Source organism: Heloderma suspectum, chromosome 12 (assembly GCF_057233095.1).
Source record: "Heloderma suspectum isolate Gila_16-S chromosome 12, 16-S_ref, whole genome shotgun sequence".
Lineage (NCBI taxonomy): Eukaryota > Metazoa > Chordata > Lepidosauria > Squamata > Helodermatidae > Heloderma > Heloderma suspectum.
Window position 1 is genome coordinate 23,464,023 of NC_139469.1, and position 17,661 is coordinate 23,481,683.

The 17,661-nt window shown below is 43.4% G+C and overlaps 1 protein-coding gene across 10 annotated transcripts in view; it reads right to left on the bottom strand.

Moving 5' to 3' along the window:
• Positions 1-17,661, bottom strand: part of PIGQ (phosphatidylinositol glycan anchor biosynthesis class Q) — an 81,626-nt gene that overhangs the window by 56,669 nt on the left and 7,296 nt on the right. For 6 of the 10 annotated variants that reach the window (XM_084818752.1, XM_084818756.1, XM_084818751.1 and 3 more), the window contains 3 exons: positions 14,774-15,473; positions 4,101-4,232; positions 1,464-1,584 (listed from right to left, as the gene is read on the bottom strand). In XM_084818752.1, the coding sequence (XP_084674878.1) occupies positions 1,464-1,584; positions 4,101-4,232; positions 14,774-15,473 (953 nt within the window). Of the gene's footprint in view, positions 1-1,463; positions 1,585-4,100; positions 4,233-14,773; positions 15,474-17,532; positions 17,633-17,661 lie in introns of all 10 variants that reach the window. The other 4 variants (XM_084818758.1, XM_084818753.1, XM_084818757.1 and 1 more) reach the window with 1 other exon arrangement.

A 17,661-nucleotide genomic window follows, 5' to 3' on the forward strand; every position in this document is an offset into this window, starting at 1 on the left:
ACCCTCAGAGACAGCTTGGTGAAAGGGTTGGAAAATTATGTGAAGTCAGCATTCTCCACCACAGTAATGTACTTCCCAGCAATTCTTAAAAAAAAAAAAGATGGCTCAGTGCAGTACCTTTAATGCTCATTTGGAATCCAGGCTAATGGTGTCCATGGAAACTGAGGGCAGGATGCTGACCTTAGCAACACACTGAAACTCCTAGACAGCCCAGCACTGTGTGGATCCCACATTGTAGGGCACACAGTCTGGAGTCAGAATGTGGAGATGGCATCTCAGCTCTCATACTGGGCATCTCAGCTTGCATTTCTACACCCCCACTTTTTTTCTTCACTTCTGGGATCTTTTTCTGAAGCTTACTCTCTGCAGTGTTCTCGGCTGTGGCTTGCGAATCACCCTTTTGCTGGTCTGGCCCTTCTTGCCTCTCCTGCTGGGGCAGTTCTTGCCTCACCACCTGCAGTTTGTTATAGCCAAAACACTGCAGTATCTTGTTACCCTGGCTGGCTCTTGTCCTGTCCATTCAGGTTCGTCTTCAGCCTTCACTACCAAGCAATTACGTCGCCCTCTTCATATCCCCCATATAGCTTGGAGGTGGCTGGATACTAAAATAGATGCATGACTAGCTCTTAATTTGTTGTCACATGTATTTGATTTATATGTATGCATGCACTGATCTCTTTCTGTGGTCTTCAACGTGGTGCCTGTGGGCACCAATGTGACTGCAGACACCTCTTGGCACCCACCAGGTCCCCTGCGTCCCCTGATTTTTATTTTATTTCTTAAGATCTCTTTAATTTTTTTTTCTGGGAGGCTGGCATGCTGCAAAGCAAAAGGCTGCCCTCCAGTGCCATCTTTATTTGGGTTCAGAAGACTGGTTTTGTGTTTTGGAGCTCAGACCTCATCTCTTCCTTGTACTTAGGTTCTTGGGCAAGTTACTTTTCTTTTAGTCTCACCAGTTTGCCTTCTGGGAAATAAGTGTTTTGTGATTGACCATGCCCCCCATGGCAGCCATTTTATGAATGGGCAAGCCCCCGCCCCCATGGCAGACATTTTGTGAAAGCGTCCACAACATTCTCAGAATTCCAAATGTGGCCATTGACCCAAAAAGGTTGGGGACCCCAAACTACTCAGTGCTCTTGCTATTCTCCTTAACTTTCTAACTGAACTTCTGGGGTTGGTGTGTAAGTTTTGGGTAAAATATCCCTCCTCCCTGAAGCAATTGGCTGGGTCTCTACTGTCAACAGACATCAACCACATGCCTCTACATCCCTGGAATATGACCCATTCCCACATCCATGCAGTTACTGTATTATTTATAGCAGCCTTCCCCCGCAACCTGGTGTCCCCCAGTGGCCATGCCACCTGGGGATGATGGGAGTTGCAGTCCAAAAGATCTGGAGGCCACCAAGTTGCAGATGGCTGATTGATAGCCTCGGCGGTATGAGGCTCAGCCAGAAACTTACATCTGCCATGGGAACAAGGGCATTGGCAAGATGACCAATTCGATTCTTCTGGTACAGCCAAGACATCAGCAGTATCCCCAGGGCCACATCAATGAGGATAGAAACAAAGATGTTGGCTTTTCTGAAACCAGGGTAGAAATAAAATAAAATCAGGTACAATGAGAGGCTGATTAAAATGAAGACAGGAACAATATTTTCTAGAGGATGCCAAAGGCAAACTAGCATAGGAAGAATGGTTCATCCCATGGTGTACCTCACTGTATGGGATGCTATAACCTTATTTATTACGGATGAGGACTAGAATGCCAATTACAGTGCCCCACTTGACTCTTAAAATCTGTTTCACCATGCTGAGGCTGGGATAGAAGCCAATTCTGGTTAAGCTATCAGCATACCACCATTAATAGGGGCCTTATGCCAACAGCAGATCCTATATGCGTCCAGCAGAGTGGTCCATCCACAGGACTCGACTGATTCATTCAGTACTAGTAAGAAAAAACACACAACAACAACTTTGTATTGCACTTCCTGATCTAAAGTTTCAAAACTTTGCCCTGAAAAACAAATTGACTTGATTAAAGAAACAATAAAAAAGAACACACACACACACACACACACACACACACACACACACATATATATATGGATGGAATACAATGGAGTAGCAGGATCCTGAATCACTGGATGTTCTCAAGAGGGTATCTGAGGTCGCTGCAGCTAGGGACAGAACAGAGGCAGGTGCTGTACAGATATCCCCAGCCGCTGCTTGCTTGCCAGGCCTGTTTCCTGGGCAACCCTCTTTTTCTTGAGACAGAAATGGAAGTTGCGTGGGTGAGGTTATAGGGGCAGAAATAAAAGATCATCTTCAGCTCAACATGAGTTGCTCAGGTGCAGCAGCATGGAACATAAACACCATGGAACAGAAGTGTGTTTCCAACGAGAGAGCGTGCGCGCAACCATGTTTTGAACAACAAGATCAGAGTGTTCCTTCTCACCTATGAAAAACACAAAATCCAACCCACAGCATTCCTGTGCTGTAGCTCATAAAACTATACTTGCATTTTTCATACTTTTTTACTTCAAAGAACTCCATCCATATAGGGCTAGTTCAGAAGTGATGGGAAACCACAATTCTAACTATGTGAATAAGTCTGCAAAAGCCTTGGGCTCATAGACTCTTCCCTTTCTTCCCCATCTCTTGTGTGGCCCTAACAAGGAGACTGAAAATTTTCATTTCCACTTTTAAGCAAACCACAGTTCCCTGTTACAACCAAAGCCAGGAAAATGTGGTTAGTTTAAACTGTGATTTGCTAGAACAAGCCAGGATCAAACTGCAGTTTCAGATCCTGGCTTGTTCTAACAAACCACAGTTCCCCAAGTTTGGATGTAACAGGGGAACTATAGTGTGTTTAAATGCAGATGTGAAAGCTTTCGATCTCCTTGCAACCGTTCAAGAGGGAGGATGGTGATGGGGAGGGCACAAGCTTGAGGCTCATGCATGGATATTCACATAGGCCCAAGTCATACGGGGAAACCACTGTTTCCCATTAAATCTGAACCAGACCATTGACTTGTCTGCTGAGTAGTCCCTGCATGTTGCAGAGAAGTCTGGGAAATGTTTCAGGGAACACACTCCATTCATATCGGGTGCTTGGCGCTCACTGTTCTTCTGTGTAAACTGACAGTACACCTCAGTCCACATCCAACATATTCTTGCAACTTCCCATTGCAGAGGAAGACTGGTAGTGGTGGGTAAGCAGTCTAACAGGGAATCTGGTCTGCCATTACTGATCTTTTCACCAAGGAATCCTGATAAGCTTCCTAGAAACTGCAGGATTCCCGGCAGTTTGACATACCGTTTTCATACAAGATACCACTTAGTCAAAAAAAAACAACAAGAAAGGGTTTGTCAACAATGAAGGATAATATAGGGAAAGGAAAATTGTATTGCTTTGGGACTGAACCAGACGTTTATAGACTGACACAGGGCTGGAGCTCAAATGATAGGCTTCAAGGACTAGACAGGGTTGTATGTTCTGTGCTTGAAAAAACAGCAAGCCAACCCAAGTCAAAATTCTGTGTCGAGATAAGCTGAAATCTGTAACTTGCATAAATGAGGCACAATAAGTCACTTTTTGCATATATTTGCCCTTGCCTGCTTTGCAAATTCTGCTTCTACTGCTTATAGGGAGAGGTAAGGAGGAAGAGGGGGATTGGAGCCCTCCATCAATGAAAATCTGATTTAACCATATCTCTGGCCTCTGGGATTTCACCACTTACAGTTCACAAATGTTCCCATCTGTCTGGAATGCCATAAGGGCTAGAATTTTGTTTTTAAGGCTGAATTTGCTCCCAACTTTATGTACTTACTAAGCCTCACACAGATCAGTCTATACAAACCAGACATGGCAAAAGAGAGAGAGAAGAAGAGTGGAAACCTCCCACTGAGCTGGGCTCAAGTCCTCGGGTGTCTTTAGAGTAGCTCCTTTACAACCTGGCCAAGACTACTAATACCACTGGGGCTAAATTATGCATATTTGCTCGAATCTCATAATGTATTTTGACATATGAAATGCAGTTGACCTGGGCACAGATCTATCCATGTCTAGCAAAACCATTCCCACCTGCATGCCTTACCTCATCAGCTGGGTCTGAGTTGGAGCCTTCCTTTTGCTGCTGACGATTTGGAGGTGCTGAAGCCGGTGCCCCAACTGCTCGCATGTTGAAAGTTTGCTCCAGATGAAAGACAGAGGCCAAAAGGTCAACGCTCTGGATAAAAGATAAAAGATGTCTGTTAATGAAAACAGCTGCAAGATTCCCAAAATTCCCCACAGCTGTTCTGTCAAAATCACCCTATGCATTTGCAATCACTAGATCTTCCCCGCCTCAGTTAATGTGCCTTATCAATGTTGACACAAGTTACACTTTTCTAGCTTTAAATATAACCACATCCCATCCAGCTAGTGCAGAAGAAGTAACTCTCCCACTCACCTGCTCTAGATGCTGACTCATACCGCCCCACCATGACTAGACAGATGCAATTTAAATGGCTTGGGACCAAATGGCTTGGTCGCACATGAGCTTGGCAGACTACTGAGATCAGCTTCAGCAGTCCTGCTTTGTATCCCCCCACCATCTGAAGTAAGGAAGGTGGTGACTGGAGACAGGGCCTTTTTAGTTCTGGCACCACACCTTTAGGAAATCCCTTTCCAGAGAGGTTTGCCTAGCACCGTCTTTATTTTTCTTTTCAGTACCAGACAAAAAGCCTTTTGTACGCCTAGGCCGTTTTGTCTTGTCTTTGTTTTTATGCTGGAATTTGAAAAACTGCTTGCTGTGAATTGTTTGATTGATCTTTAGAACATTTTAATGGTTTTATTCTGTAAGCTGCACCAATAACTGAAGAGCAGCTAACAAAGTTATTTAAATAACTACAATCTCACATGTGGCCTTCTAGTACAACAAATTGATATTTCACTCCACCTCTCCAGTAAAACCGGCACAGTCAGGGGAAACCAGTGCTGGGACCTAAAGTAAACTCTAGTCAATTGCTTAACAAAATATTGTTGTCTTAAATACATACAACAATATTTTGAGTTAGGTTTCTTTAGTTTATTTCCATTTTATGTCTAGGCAGTCAAGGTTTTTGACATTTTTCTCCCTCTCTCAAAATACTAGAACCTTGGGGTCATCTTATGAAGCTGAATGGTGGGAGATTCAGGACAGATAAAAGGAAGTACTTCTTCACATAGCACATAGTTAAACTATGGAATTCACTACCACAGGATGTAGTGATGGCCACCAATTTGGATGGCTTTAAAAGGGGGACAAATTCCGGGAGGAAAAGGCTATCAATGGCTGCTAGTCCTGATGGCTACATGCTACCTCCAGTACCAGACGCAGTGAGCCTATATACACTAGTTTCTGGGGAACATGGGTGGGAGGGTGCTGTTGCTGGGGAACATGGGTAGGAGGGTGCTGTTGCACTCCTGACCTGCTTGTGGGTTCCCAGTTGACAGCTGGTTGGTCACTGTGTGAACAGAATGCTGGACTAGATGGACCCTTGATCTGATCCAGCATGGCTCTTCTTATGTTCTTAAGGTGAAGACAGAGAACCATGGATACTCACAGGCCCACTCTATGCCGTCAATGTAACTTATGATGCGCGCATGCACCATTCGTGCACTTTTCCCCCCACAAAAGGGTGTGGGAGGTAGCACAAAAATACGTGCATCTTATGGGTACATATAAATTCTTTGCACGCTGGATATACAAAAGCATTTACAATTATTCACCGAACACACAAAGTCTATTTCAGTTAGTGTGTGAACCAGACAGAGCATGGTGACTTAGCCAGGACTACCTGTGAGATGAAGCTCTGAATTGTTCACAGTGTTCATTTTAAGTTTAATTCACTGATAAGAAGCATTTCAGTACAAGCCATCTGGAACAGAATGCTGCCTTCCTGGTTCTGTCACAAACACATCTAAGAGCCAAATTACACATTCCGGTCAAACAGAACGTGACACTAAATGCTTTGTTAGCAATCACACCTGTACTTAAAAAAAGAAAAGAATAGCAGGCACAGGGTCCCCAATTTCTGTTGGGACTGTAGCATGGGCATGTGTGTGGGGGGGAGGTTTAACCCTTTCCTTCCCCTGCTGCGGTCCTGATAAAAATAGCCACACACACCCGACAACTGTGTCAGGATCATGGAAGCGGAGAAAAATGTTATATCTCCCCTCCCTGTGTACTGAGCACCCAACAAAAATTGTCCCCCATGGCTGCTATTTTTATTAAAAACATAGATGTGATTGCTAACAACAGGTTTATGTCTAGCCTGGCCCTCAGAAATACTGCATGGCACACCCTCCTTCAACTCTTCAGACTGCAGGTGGAGGGATCAAATGTTTGAATGGACCCCAGAAGGGGAGGAGGGGAAGACCCTGTACAAAGAAAGCTAACAGATTTTGGCCCTTGCACTTAAAAGCAGTATAGGAATATACTTTACTTGCTAGGCTAGAGCTTTTCTCCCTCACATATTAATTTTCCGCAGGCAGGGTTTTTTTGACCTGGGGGGATTCAAACATACAATCCCCCACTTGCAGTGTGAACTGGTACAGCCTGGCAGGGCTATACCACATGACACTTCCAAACTTGTAATGCAGCCTTTAGAAGCACCATGACAACATGTTCTGAAATTCACTTCTGGAGTCTTGTTTACCCCTTAACACTTTCCAATTAATTAAAACCAAAAGTGTAGTTAAGAGCAACTCCTGGTACTAAATCCATGCTTAGTAACAGTTCCAGTTAATGATCTTGTCTTAAACAGCAGCCTGACAGAACAGACAAGAGTCTGCAGATTTATGTGGGTGTGAAAACATATTGATGGAAGTGATAAAATATTTCAGTTAATTTACTATGATCTTCCATTCAGTACAGTGCGCTCATTTTTTCCTCTGAACCTAACAACAAGCATGCTAATTTTCAAGGCTTGAATTACTTAGAACAGTAGGGGGCGGGGATGGCATTAACGAAAGGCTGCATTATTATTTTATTATTTATTAATTACATTTATATCCCGCCTTTTTTTCCTCCTTAAGGAACCCAAGGCGGCGTACATTATCCTCCTCCTCTCCATTTTATCCTCACAACAACAACCCTGTGAGGTGGGTTGGGCTGACAGTCTGTGACTGGCCCAAAGTCACCCACTGAGCTTCCATGGCTGAGTGGGGATCAGCCTTTACATCCAGAGGCATGACAGTCTTCTCTTCTATTCACTCCCCACATCCCTCACCCAATTTTCATAACCCACCAGAGCCCCAACAGGCCTGAAATTCAGAGCCCAGACATTTCCATAGGATTTATACCTACTTTCTCCTGTCAATATATCTGGCCTTTGGCCTAAAAACAAGTGGATCTCTCACAGACAACGCAGGATACCACCAGCCTAGACCTGCACTGCCGGTTACGCATCCTCATTGCTGCTATCTGGTCACACAAGTGCATCACTCAAAGGCATTAGGAATAGCCATGCAGCTGGTGAAAACCAAGGAGAAATTATTGGTGGGAGGCCCTTGGGGTCTTTTCAGCTACACTTCACAAAGGGTTTGTCAGGTTAAAACCCAAATTCTCAGAACCCGTCTCTATCTCCCCTACCCCAGATAAGCGAGGCACATCACCGCCAAACGCAGCGTAGCGTGAATCATTCTCAGCTCTGTTTCCCGGAGTTATTCCACACTTTGCTGAAGCCCACCACCTCGGAGCAAAATAAGTGCACCACTGTTCAACTGGCCTGCCTGGTAATGACATCTGAAGTGACAGAGGAAAGAACATGAGCCTTCTTGATGCTTCAAAAGACTCAATTAGAGGCGGGGCAGGGGGGATTACCTTGGGCTAACTGCTCATTCTTGAGATGTGAATTGGGAGACACACAGAACCATGTTTGGAAACACAGTTCCTTTTATTCGCTCTTTTATTACAGAATTACAACCTGCAGGACTTTATTTTATTACAAGAGAACTCCAAAGTACAAAGTCGCATGCCTGGATTCTATGCAGTCAATGGAAGCAGAAGTATGGCGATGTTCTTCCATTTCTAAAGCGAATAACTAGAACTGAAACCTTTAATTCATTATCTATTTGATAAACCTGTTAAAGACCTTTTAACAGACCAGCTGTCCCCAACCCGGTGCCCCCAGATGTATTGGACTACCATTCCCATAATCCCCCATCCAGCTATACTAGCTGGGTAATTATGGAAGTTGTAGTCCAACTCATCTGGAGGGCACCAGGTTGGGGAAGGCTATAATAGACTAATGGCATCCTGATTAATGGGGCAGCACTTAAAATATATATGTAAGTATCCTTAGCAGCAAATTCTAAATGCCCTTGAAGAACAGCAAATTCTTATCTATTTCTTCTTCTTCTTCTTTTTTTAATGGAGCGGGGAGGCATTATTTGGACAGGCCATTTCAGGTGCTGAAATGTTTTTGGCTTGTCCAAGACAGAGTCTGTAATAATGTGAAACATGACGGAGATGCTAAATTATGTCTTTCATGTCAATTTAAAGATACTGCAAGAACTGAATGCTAGAGGGGAAGCAGGGATGATATATGTTGCATAATGGTGGGGAGGAGGCAATTTTGGACAGGGAATCATTCTTAAAAGTTTAGAAAGCATTGCGTTCACCTTTTTAAAAAAATCCATTGGAAAACTCAGTGGGAAGTGCACTGCGTACTACAAGCAACACCAGATGTATTATTCTGCTTTAGCGCTCCTGAGTAACAAGGTATAATGCTGCAAAGACTCCTCTACTATCTAAGATTGCACCTTCTTTCCCTTCCTCTCCTCTCTTCCTTCTCTACCATAATAAGAATAACCTGAACCAAAATTCCAAACAACACAAAAACACCTCAAATACTGATATCAGCCATGTGCAATTAAAATATAACCAAATTAAATGCATATTTTAAAGTTCAGAGATGGGTATAAAATGGCAAGAGAGCCACTAACCATCACCCATATTGAATAAATGGCACCTTCCAAACTTTCCATAATCCAGCCATTGAATTCCACAGAGTGTGGAATCCACAGACACAGTCACTGGAAAGTTGGTGGTGAGGAAATAATAGATTTAGTTTTGAGTAGGGGGTTAATTTGGGTGGCTGATGCACAACACCGAGTCTCCAGTTCAGAAGGCCTATATTCCTCGTTCATCTCAACTTCAGTTTGAAGACATTCCCATTTCTGGTCCACCTTGAGTATTACATGAAGAAATGTGGTATATAAATAAAATGGTGGCACATTCCATTTAACTTCATTGGCATAGAAAAGGAAAGGTTCCTCCTGTGCAAGCATCGGGTCATTACTGACCCCTAGAGGGACGCCGCTTTCGCTGGCGTTTTCCTGGCAGACTGTAGCGGGGTGGTTTGCCATTGCCTTCCCCAGTCGTGACTACCTTTCCCCCAGCAAGCTGGGTACTCATTTTACCGAACCCGGAAAGATAGAGGGCTGAGTCGACCTGAGCCGGCTACCCGAGACCCAGCTTCCGCTGGGATCGAACTCAGGTCGTGGGGAGAGTTTTGGTTGCAATACTGCTGCCTACCACTCTGCGCCACACGAGGCTCCATTTCATTGGCATAAGTTATTATTATTATTATTAAATTTATTAATCGCCCATCTGGCTGGTCACCCAGCCACTCTGGGCGATGTACAGCATATAATAAAACAGTTTAAAACAATAAAATTCTACAATAAAAACGTTTTCTAAAATACCCTAACCCACCCCGAATGCCTGCCTGAACAACCACGTTTTTAATGCACGGTGGAAGCTCATTAAAGAGGGGGCATGGTGGAGTTCCCTAGGGAGGGAGTTCCACAGAGTGGGGGCCCCATTTTGGCCCCAAGGGCCATGCCAAGGGCTGCATGAGATTTGCAGTCCACCCATATGTGGCCTAGATAGTGCTTTTTCTGTTCAGTTTGTCAGGATCGGATTAAGGCAGCTGAGTCCTTAACTTTCTCTCTGCCCCAAAGTTAGGGAGGGACAATTGAGGAAGAAATGCGAGGGTTCCGATAACATTTTAGATTTTGTCCAAGTCCTACATATGAATCGGTGAAGAATCAGATAATTTGGCAAACCTAGTGGCTAGAGTGTTGGACTGGGAGCCCAGAGATCCGGGTTCTAGTCCCCACTCAGCCATGGAAGCTCACTGGGTGACTTTGGGCCAGTCACAGACTCTCAGCCCAACCTACCTCACAGGGTTGTTGTTGTGAGGATAAAAGGGAGAGGAGGAGGATCATGTAAGCCGCCTTGGGTTCCTTGCAAGAGGAAAAAAGGCGGGATATAAATGCGATAGATAAATAAATAAATAAATAAATATCAGAACTTGTTTGATGGCAGGTGTGTTTGTCTGTGTGTGTCTGAATGGATTATTCTAATTTCAACAGATGTCAACACTTTCTTTCTATGGGAAAGGAAATGAATGTATCAATCCTATATTAATGGATTAAAACCTACTGGTAAAAGGGCAAAAAATGGATATATTTATACAGTTTGAATTTTTATTTATACAGTTAGAGAGAAGGGGAGAGCAATGCTTGGGATTGGCTGCCCCATCAACTTTCCACAAAAATGTATGGGCTTTCATCCAGACAAAAAAGCCAAAACTGTGTTTCAAATCATAGATGACCATTGAAATATAAAGAAAGATTCTATGAATGTTATATTTATCTATCCTGTACAGGATACAGTCCGGTTTTATATAAATGTAGCAGACACCAATCCTAACGAGGAACAGAACAGCACAAACATATTATTACAACACTAAAATGGAAAATGCTTTGATAAGGAAATGTGTTTTTACAGATGTGTTCGAACTGATTAAAGTCCCCCGACACACATGAGTTTTAGAGTACATAATGTGTTGAAAGGTAAGGAACGGCTGTTTCAGAGTCACCTTACAGAGCCTAGTACTTGCTGTTTGTCTTTCTGCTCTGTCTTTAAAATGTCAAATAGAAATCTTAAACTTAATCTCGGATTAGAGAATTCGGAATACCTGGTTGTGTTCTCAGGGTATCATTAAGCTAAACAGTGTCCTACATACCAATAGTGAACTCATTTCCCAAGTGTGGAGAATGGTACCATTGACACTAGATGGAGGTATCAGCACCCTTAGGGGAACCCCAAGGTTTGCAGAAGTACAAAATATCTTTAGAAAATAAGCCTTAAGAGGGTGGGCAAGTGGGAATCCAAAACAGACCAATGAGGAAAAAGCATGCTCAGTGAGCATGGAATATCAGGGGTGGGGGTAGGCGAATGGAATATCCTGGAAAATGGAGTGTTGTAGCTGGGTGGCTGAAAAAGAGCACTCCACACTGCAAAATCTTGTTGCAAGCCTCACTTTTCTATCCTAATTCAGTTCCGCGGAGAACTCTACTGCTCACTGTGCACACTGTCGAGTTATGTTTATCCTGTGTGCCCAGTCTTTTAACCAGTTACTGATCCACAAGAAGACCTGTCCTCTTATCTTGCACATTCCATGGGTACTTCATTACTATGTGCTTGTTGAAACCTGCAAAGAAAAGTCTAGGGGTGAAGTAATTTCCCTTTGGAGAAGCCATGGTAATTCCTCACCAGCAAAGCTTGTTCAAGACGAGGCTGGACAGCCATTTGTCAGGGATGCTCTGACTTGGATTCCTGCATTGAGCGGGGGGTTGGACTCGATGGCCTTGTAGGCCCCTTCCAACCCTACTATTCTATGATTCTATGATTCTCTCTCTCTAAAGCTTGTGTTTAACAATTCTAGCCTGAACTATGTGTTTTACTAGTTTACCTGAGACAAAAGTCAGGCCAACAGAATTGCAATTTCCAGGATCTTTGTTTCAATGCTGGTGTTACATTGACCCCCTTCCCGTTCCCTTGTAAAGAGGCTGCTTTCAAAATAAAGTTACATATTTTAATCCAAAAGTCGACATTTGTATTCTTTAAGAGTTCTCAGATGAATGCCACCTTGATGTGGTAACTTATTTGCCAGTTAGATCAAAGTATCATTCTTTGTTATCTCTAGTCCTTCAGATGCATTCTTCAGGAAAGATGGTTCAGGTGTAGATATCCGACATCTTCTGCAGTATAAACTAATGCAAAGGATCCATCAAGCTGTTCTGCAATTCTCATACTCCTTCAATACCCCTTTTAGGCCTTTGCCATTTAATGATTCCACTGCCTTTTTTGGCTAATTTCATGCTTTTGCATCGAAAAGCATGAAATACTTTCACACCCAAATTTCTGACAGTGAACAGAGAATGTTAGAAAGTGTTAATACAAAGTCTGATAAACAGCTTGATCTTAAGTGCATTTGCCTGGAAAAACACCTCAGTGTGTTAAGTGGGGATTTCTTTGTAGTGTAGCATGCTTGAGATTGCAGGTGAAGAGATACTAAAAAACTACAATCCTTTAAAAAGAAATATAAGTTTACCATTAGTAGCCACAAGATGGTGCTAAAGAGCAACCTGTAGTTCAAAAAGGCACATACTGTATACTAAACGTATTCTGTACATTTAGTACACAACAGTGTAAGACCCTTCCATAAATCCGTATCGCTGTGTGTAGCCTCTATGTTGCTTGTATGGAAAACCTGCAAAGTACATTCAAATTTCTAGAAAAAGACATCCATTTGATGTACATTCACCCACTTCTACAAACAAAATGTGGAATATTTTAACTTCCATTGAAAAACTGCATTATGGGTATCAGCTGTGGAAGACAGGAAGCTGCCTTATACCAGGTCTGACTATTTGTCCTTCTAGCACAGCACTGCGTTGTCTCCTCTGACTGGTAGGGGCTTTCCAGTTCTCCAAAACAAGTCACTCAAGGATCCAGTGAGCCAGCAGGGATCCAAGGGATATTAACAGTATTTAGACCACTTGATTCCCAGCAAATCAGTGATACAGCTTACTTGCTAATGCTCCACCAAGCTGCTAGGAATTGTTCACAGTTAGACCTGATATAAATGCTTCAACTCCACCTAAGTTCGCAGAGACGCATCTGCATGCACAGGACTGCTGTTTGACACAAAACCTCCATTCCTTCACAGGCATTTAAAAACACGATGAAAGCTAAAAGGTTTATGCATCAAACAGAAAGTATGAAAAAGCTAGCTGTAATTTTCCATGACAGTATTATTTGGTTGGAAACCTGTTGGATTCTATTGCTTGTAGCCCAGGGCTACACTTTGCTCATGAATGCTTTTGTAACTAGTATCCAAACGGAATTAATCAAACTGCCCTTTTGGCAGCACAACATGATCTCACTTGACGGCCTGCCCAGATCTAGCGTTGAGCTTTACAGGCAAGAGCTTTTTAACTTCACATCCATTCCAAATTACACTTGGGAGCCAGCACTTTGCCAGTCTCCCAGGGCTTTCCGTTGAAAGCAGTGAAATAACTTAACATCAAGGGCATTTCAACAAGGCTAGATATTGGGGTTACCACACCTCCTGTGCTGCTCTTTTGAACAATGCAACACTATACACAACCATTCACTTTCCCACCAGGGACACCAGCAGAAAACATGTCAAGTGTGACAGAGAGGTACATCCTTGAGACACCCATATACAGGTGTTGGGGAGACCCAGTCCAATCAGGACTACTCTGGCGAATGGAGTTAAGGATGCTCTTCTTCATACTTGGCATGTCTGCTGCATGGAACGCTTGTTTCGTGCAAGTGAATGAGTGTGTACCAGCGTACCTACCTGCAGCAGTGTGGAGCCCCACTGGTAGTAAACACCCATCCTTGTGATGACACAGTTTCCCATAATTTTTCCATCAGTTAGAGGACTGGGGGAGGATTTGGCTGTTCTGCTGTTGAAGCCAAATACATGAAGAATGAGATTTTATGAGTCACTGGATATGGCAATGCTGCCAAAATATGCCTCAGGCTCAAGGTGTTCTTACTGGTCTCTTGTACATACTTATTTCAGTTTGGGGCATAATGTTATCTCCAGGCTCAGCATCTGAGGTGGCCTCTGGTAGCATATGTGGCATGTCACTATCACCCCAGATTGCACCAGTCACATCACTAGACAAAGCTCTGCGCCCTTTTATTAACAAGGGCCACCTACAGTAGGGTGGTGCAACACGGTCACATCATGCAACCCAGGCATGGATTTTCCACTTTTATCACATCAGAACCTAGATAGCCAAGAGCCTAACTACTCTCTCAGACCATCTTGTAAACAAGCACTAGTTTATATCATTGTGAAGCAATTTCACAGCTAGATTACCAAACCATTCCGAATTTCAATCAAGGTGTCCCAGTGGATCATAGCTCTGTTGGGACTTGAATCCAGATTCAGCACACTGTCTCAAACCATGTTTGGGGATATCCCTGGGGGTCCTCAAATGAGAATAATGGTGGATAAGCTTCCCTGAAAGACAGTGTGCCCGCCACCACAGGGGATGCTCAGCCACAAGGGAGTGTTGGGTCCGTTCAAGCGTGTAGCCTCAGCCCACACAGGGTTCCCAAGTAAACCATGCGTGTCTTAAAATAAGCCACAGAAACCTCAACAATGTGCAGGGGTTTCTTGGCATATGTTGATGTGGAAAGACTTCTCTGAAAGGAGATAGCTTGAAGACCACTGCACTAGACTGACTGACTCAGAAAACACATTTTTGCATATTAGAATATGACAAATTCCACCACCCCCCACCCAGAAAAGAAAACCTGGTTATAACTATGCAGTCTTGCTGACTCTGATCTGTGTTTGATTTCGTTTCTAATCGTTGCATTAAGGTGACACCTCCCACATGACATACCTGCTTTTACAGACTCCAGAGACAAGCGACAGTAGGAACGTTATCAGCATACATGCAGGTACTGAGGCCTGTTTCAATAGTTCCACAATAATGCTGGCTTCTACTCCATCTGACTGCCAGTGGGTGAGCTTGATTGGCCCCTCATCATACCTGTCCTTCATGTACAGTAACTTGCTCTTTGCAACTGTGTCAAACACGGCAACTAATTTGGAAGCGTCCGCTGCCTTCTGATCACGAGACGCAACTGGGTCTTGCAGGGGGTGAAGCTGTGAAAGCATCACTTTGCGCTGGTCATAATAAACCAAGATGATTTCATTTTCCTCATCACCGTCAGACTGATTCCAAGTGGCACAGCAGCTCCAAAACTTGCTGCCTTTCTCCTTGCTGAGCTGGATCCAGGGGTCGTGCGAGAAGATTGTGCCAAGGTCTTCAAGGAATCTTTCCAAACACTCTTCCTTTGCTTGTTTGCTGTTAATCCATGAGCCCAACACAGACACCTGAACCTGTGTTGCATGTTGTATTTCAGAGAGATACTCCTTCACCTGGCCGGGAATGAAAGGGAAGTGGACCACAGCCAAGATAACAGCAGAATTTTGCTCTGGAATCCATCGCCCGACCAGAAGGCCACTTTCAGCTGAGGAGCAGCAAACAGGGAAGAAGACCTTAAGCACCATGACAGGAAGTTTGAAAACTGTAAAACCTAGACATAAAACACAAAAAGATAACACTCAGATACTTATGGGTCCAAGCACAAGGGCAAGTCAAGAGAGTTCAAATGTTGAGATTAGCCCTAGCTCCCCAACTGAAGCATGAACAACTGCCTCCACAGTTAGGACACACTTCTAGTGTCGTTTTAAGATGGCAGGATAATGACAGGTAGCTGGCCATGTTTTTCAAAAAGCACAAAGGTTTAAAAGTCATCCTAAAATTGCTGAAAGAGCTGGATATGATTAGCTCACAAGAACACAGTCAATAAAGTTACCCTGTAGACTGGCTTTGTTACTGACCCTGCTCCTGTGCTTTTAAGAGCAGCCTAACACATACGTATTTAGCAGGTGAATCTTTTCCTACCACTTATCTTCATGCTAGGAAATGGTTCACTTTTTAAGTTTCTGTGTTAGAGTCACAAGCTCAGGGCCCGTAACGAATGTGGCAACCCTACTTATATTGTACGTGAGTGAGGTTCTATAAAGTACCTCAGACTCCTTAGATGAAAGGCACCAAGACAGGGCAAATATTACATTATTTGGAGAGAGAGAGAGATCACTCTGAAATCCAAGGTGACACTAAACTCTCAGTTTTTATAAGAAGAAATGAAATGTTGATCCTGGAACTAACTGACACTGTCCCTTTAAATAACTCAGAAGTATCAAACAGAAACATCATTCCAGTAAGGAGGGGGCAAGCCCAGAGTTAACAACATCCGCAGTCATTGTCCTTCGCTGTCCTTGAGCACTGCAGCAGGGATGCCATGCGAAAAACTCCAAGTTCCCCTCAGGCTGTATCCTCTGTGATGGGCCCAGTGACTGGAAAGGAACCCTTACTGTCTGTTTATGGCACGCATACAAAAAGAGGGATATACAGAAAAGGAATGTCACTGCTGAACCCATTTCTCTTAAATAAAGTACAATTGATCTCTGTAATACCTAGGATTCTGACACTTTGCTCAGGAAAAGATGAAATTAATTTGCATTTGGGATGCCTTCATGCCCTGGCTGATTTACTCAGAGAAAACACCAGCCTGTCAAATGCTGCTACAGGAGGTAATATCTGTTCATGGATGAATTCCCAGTCCCCTGAGGCAGAAAAGTGATGTCTGTTTGGTACTTGTCCTGTTCCTTGTAATGAGAGGACCACCACGGTTACTGGTATCAAGGGCTAATTCCTCTCCAGCCCTTTCATTTTATAAGTGTTGAGGAATCCTCATTAAATTTATTTATTTATAAATAATATTTATATACTGCCTTTGAGGTGTATAAAAATCTAGATAATACATAAACACAAAAGCAATAAAACCATGTTAAAACCTCAAAACGACATTGAACCAACATTAGATCCACTACTCACAATTCAAAAGGCCAAATTAACGGAATGTATCTTAACTCCTTTTCAAAAAGCCAAAACAGTAACAAATAGGTCTCTGTGCACAGGGGTATCCTCAAAAGGGCTTCTCCTACAGATCTTAACAAGGCAGGCATTTCTTCAGAAAGCCATGCCCTAAGCCATATAAAGCTTTAAAAGTTAAGACCAACAGCTTCAACTGAGACCGAATTTTTTTTGGCCATCAGTGCAGATCTTTCAATAGAGAGATGATATGATAGAGAGCTTCGGCTATTGGGCGGTATAGAAATAAATAAATAAATAAATAAATAAATGATCACGATAGGTGCACTGACTAGAGCCTAGCTGCCACGTTTTGCAACAACTGAAGCTTCCAGACGCTCGTTAATGGTAGCCCCATGTACAGCGTGCAGTGACTAAAAATGATGTAACCAAGGCATGGATAACTGTTGCCAGATCACACCGATTCAGGAGCAGTTGCAGCTGGCACCATTCCATGTATGTTTAGACAGAAAAAAGTCCTACAACTCCCAGCATTCCCCAGCCAGCAGTGGGAGCTGTAGGACTTTTTTCTGTCTAAAGATGCAAAGGACTGCACCTTAAACATAGTTGTGCAAGCACACTCCTTGCCACCACCACGACCTGAAAAACCAGGTACACTGTAGGATTAAGAAGCATTCCCGCGCCATGAACCTGACCTTTCAGGAAGAGTGCGACCCATTCCAGGAAAGGCTGAATACCAATGCCTGAGACAGGCCTTCTATGACCAAGAGCACCTCCATCTTGTCTGGATTTAACCTTGAATTAAAAGGAGATATGTGCAGTTG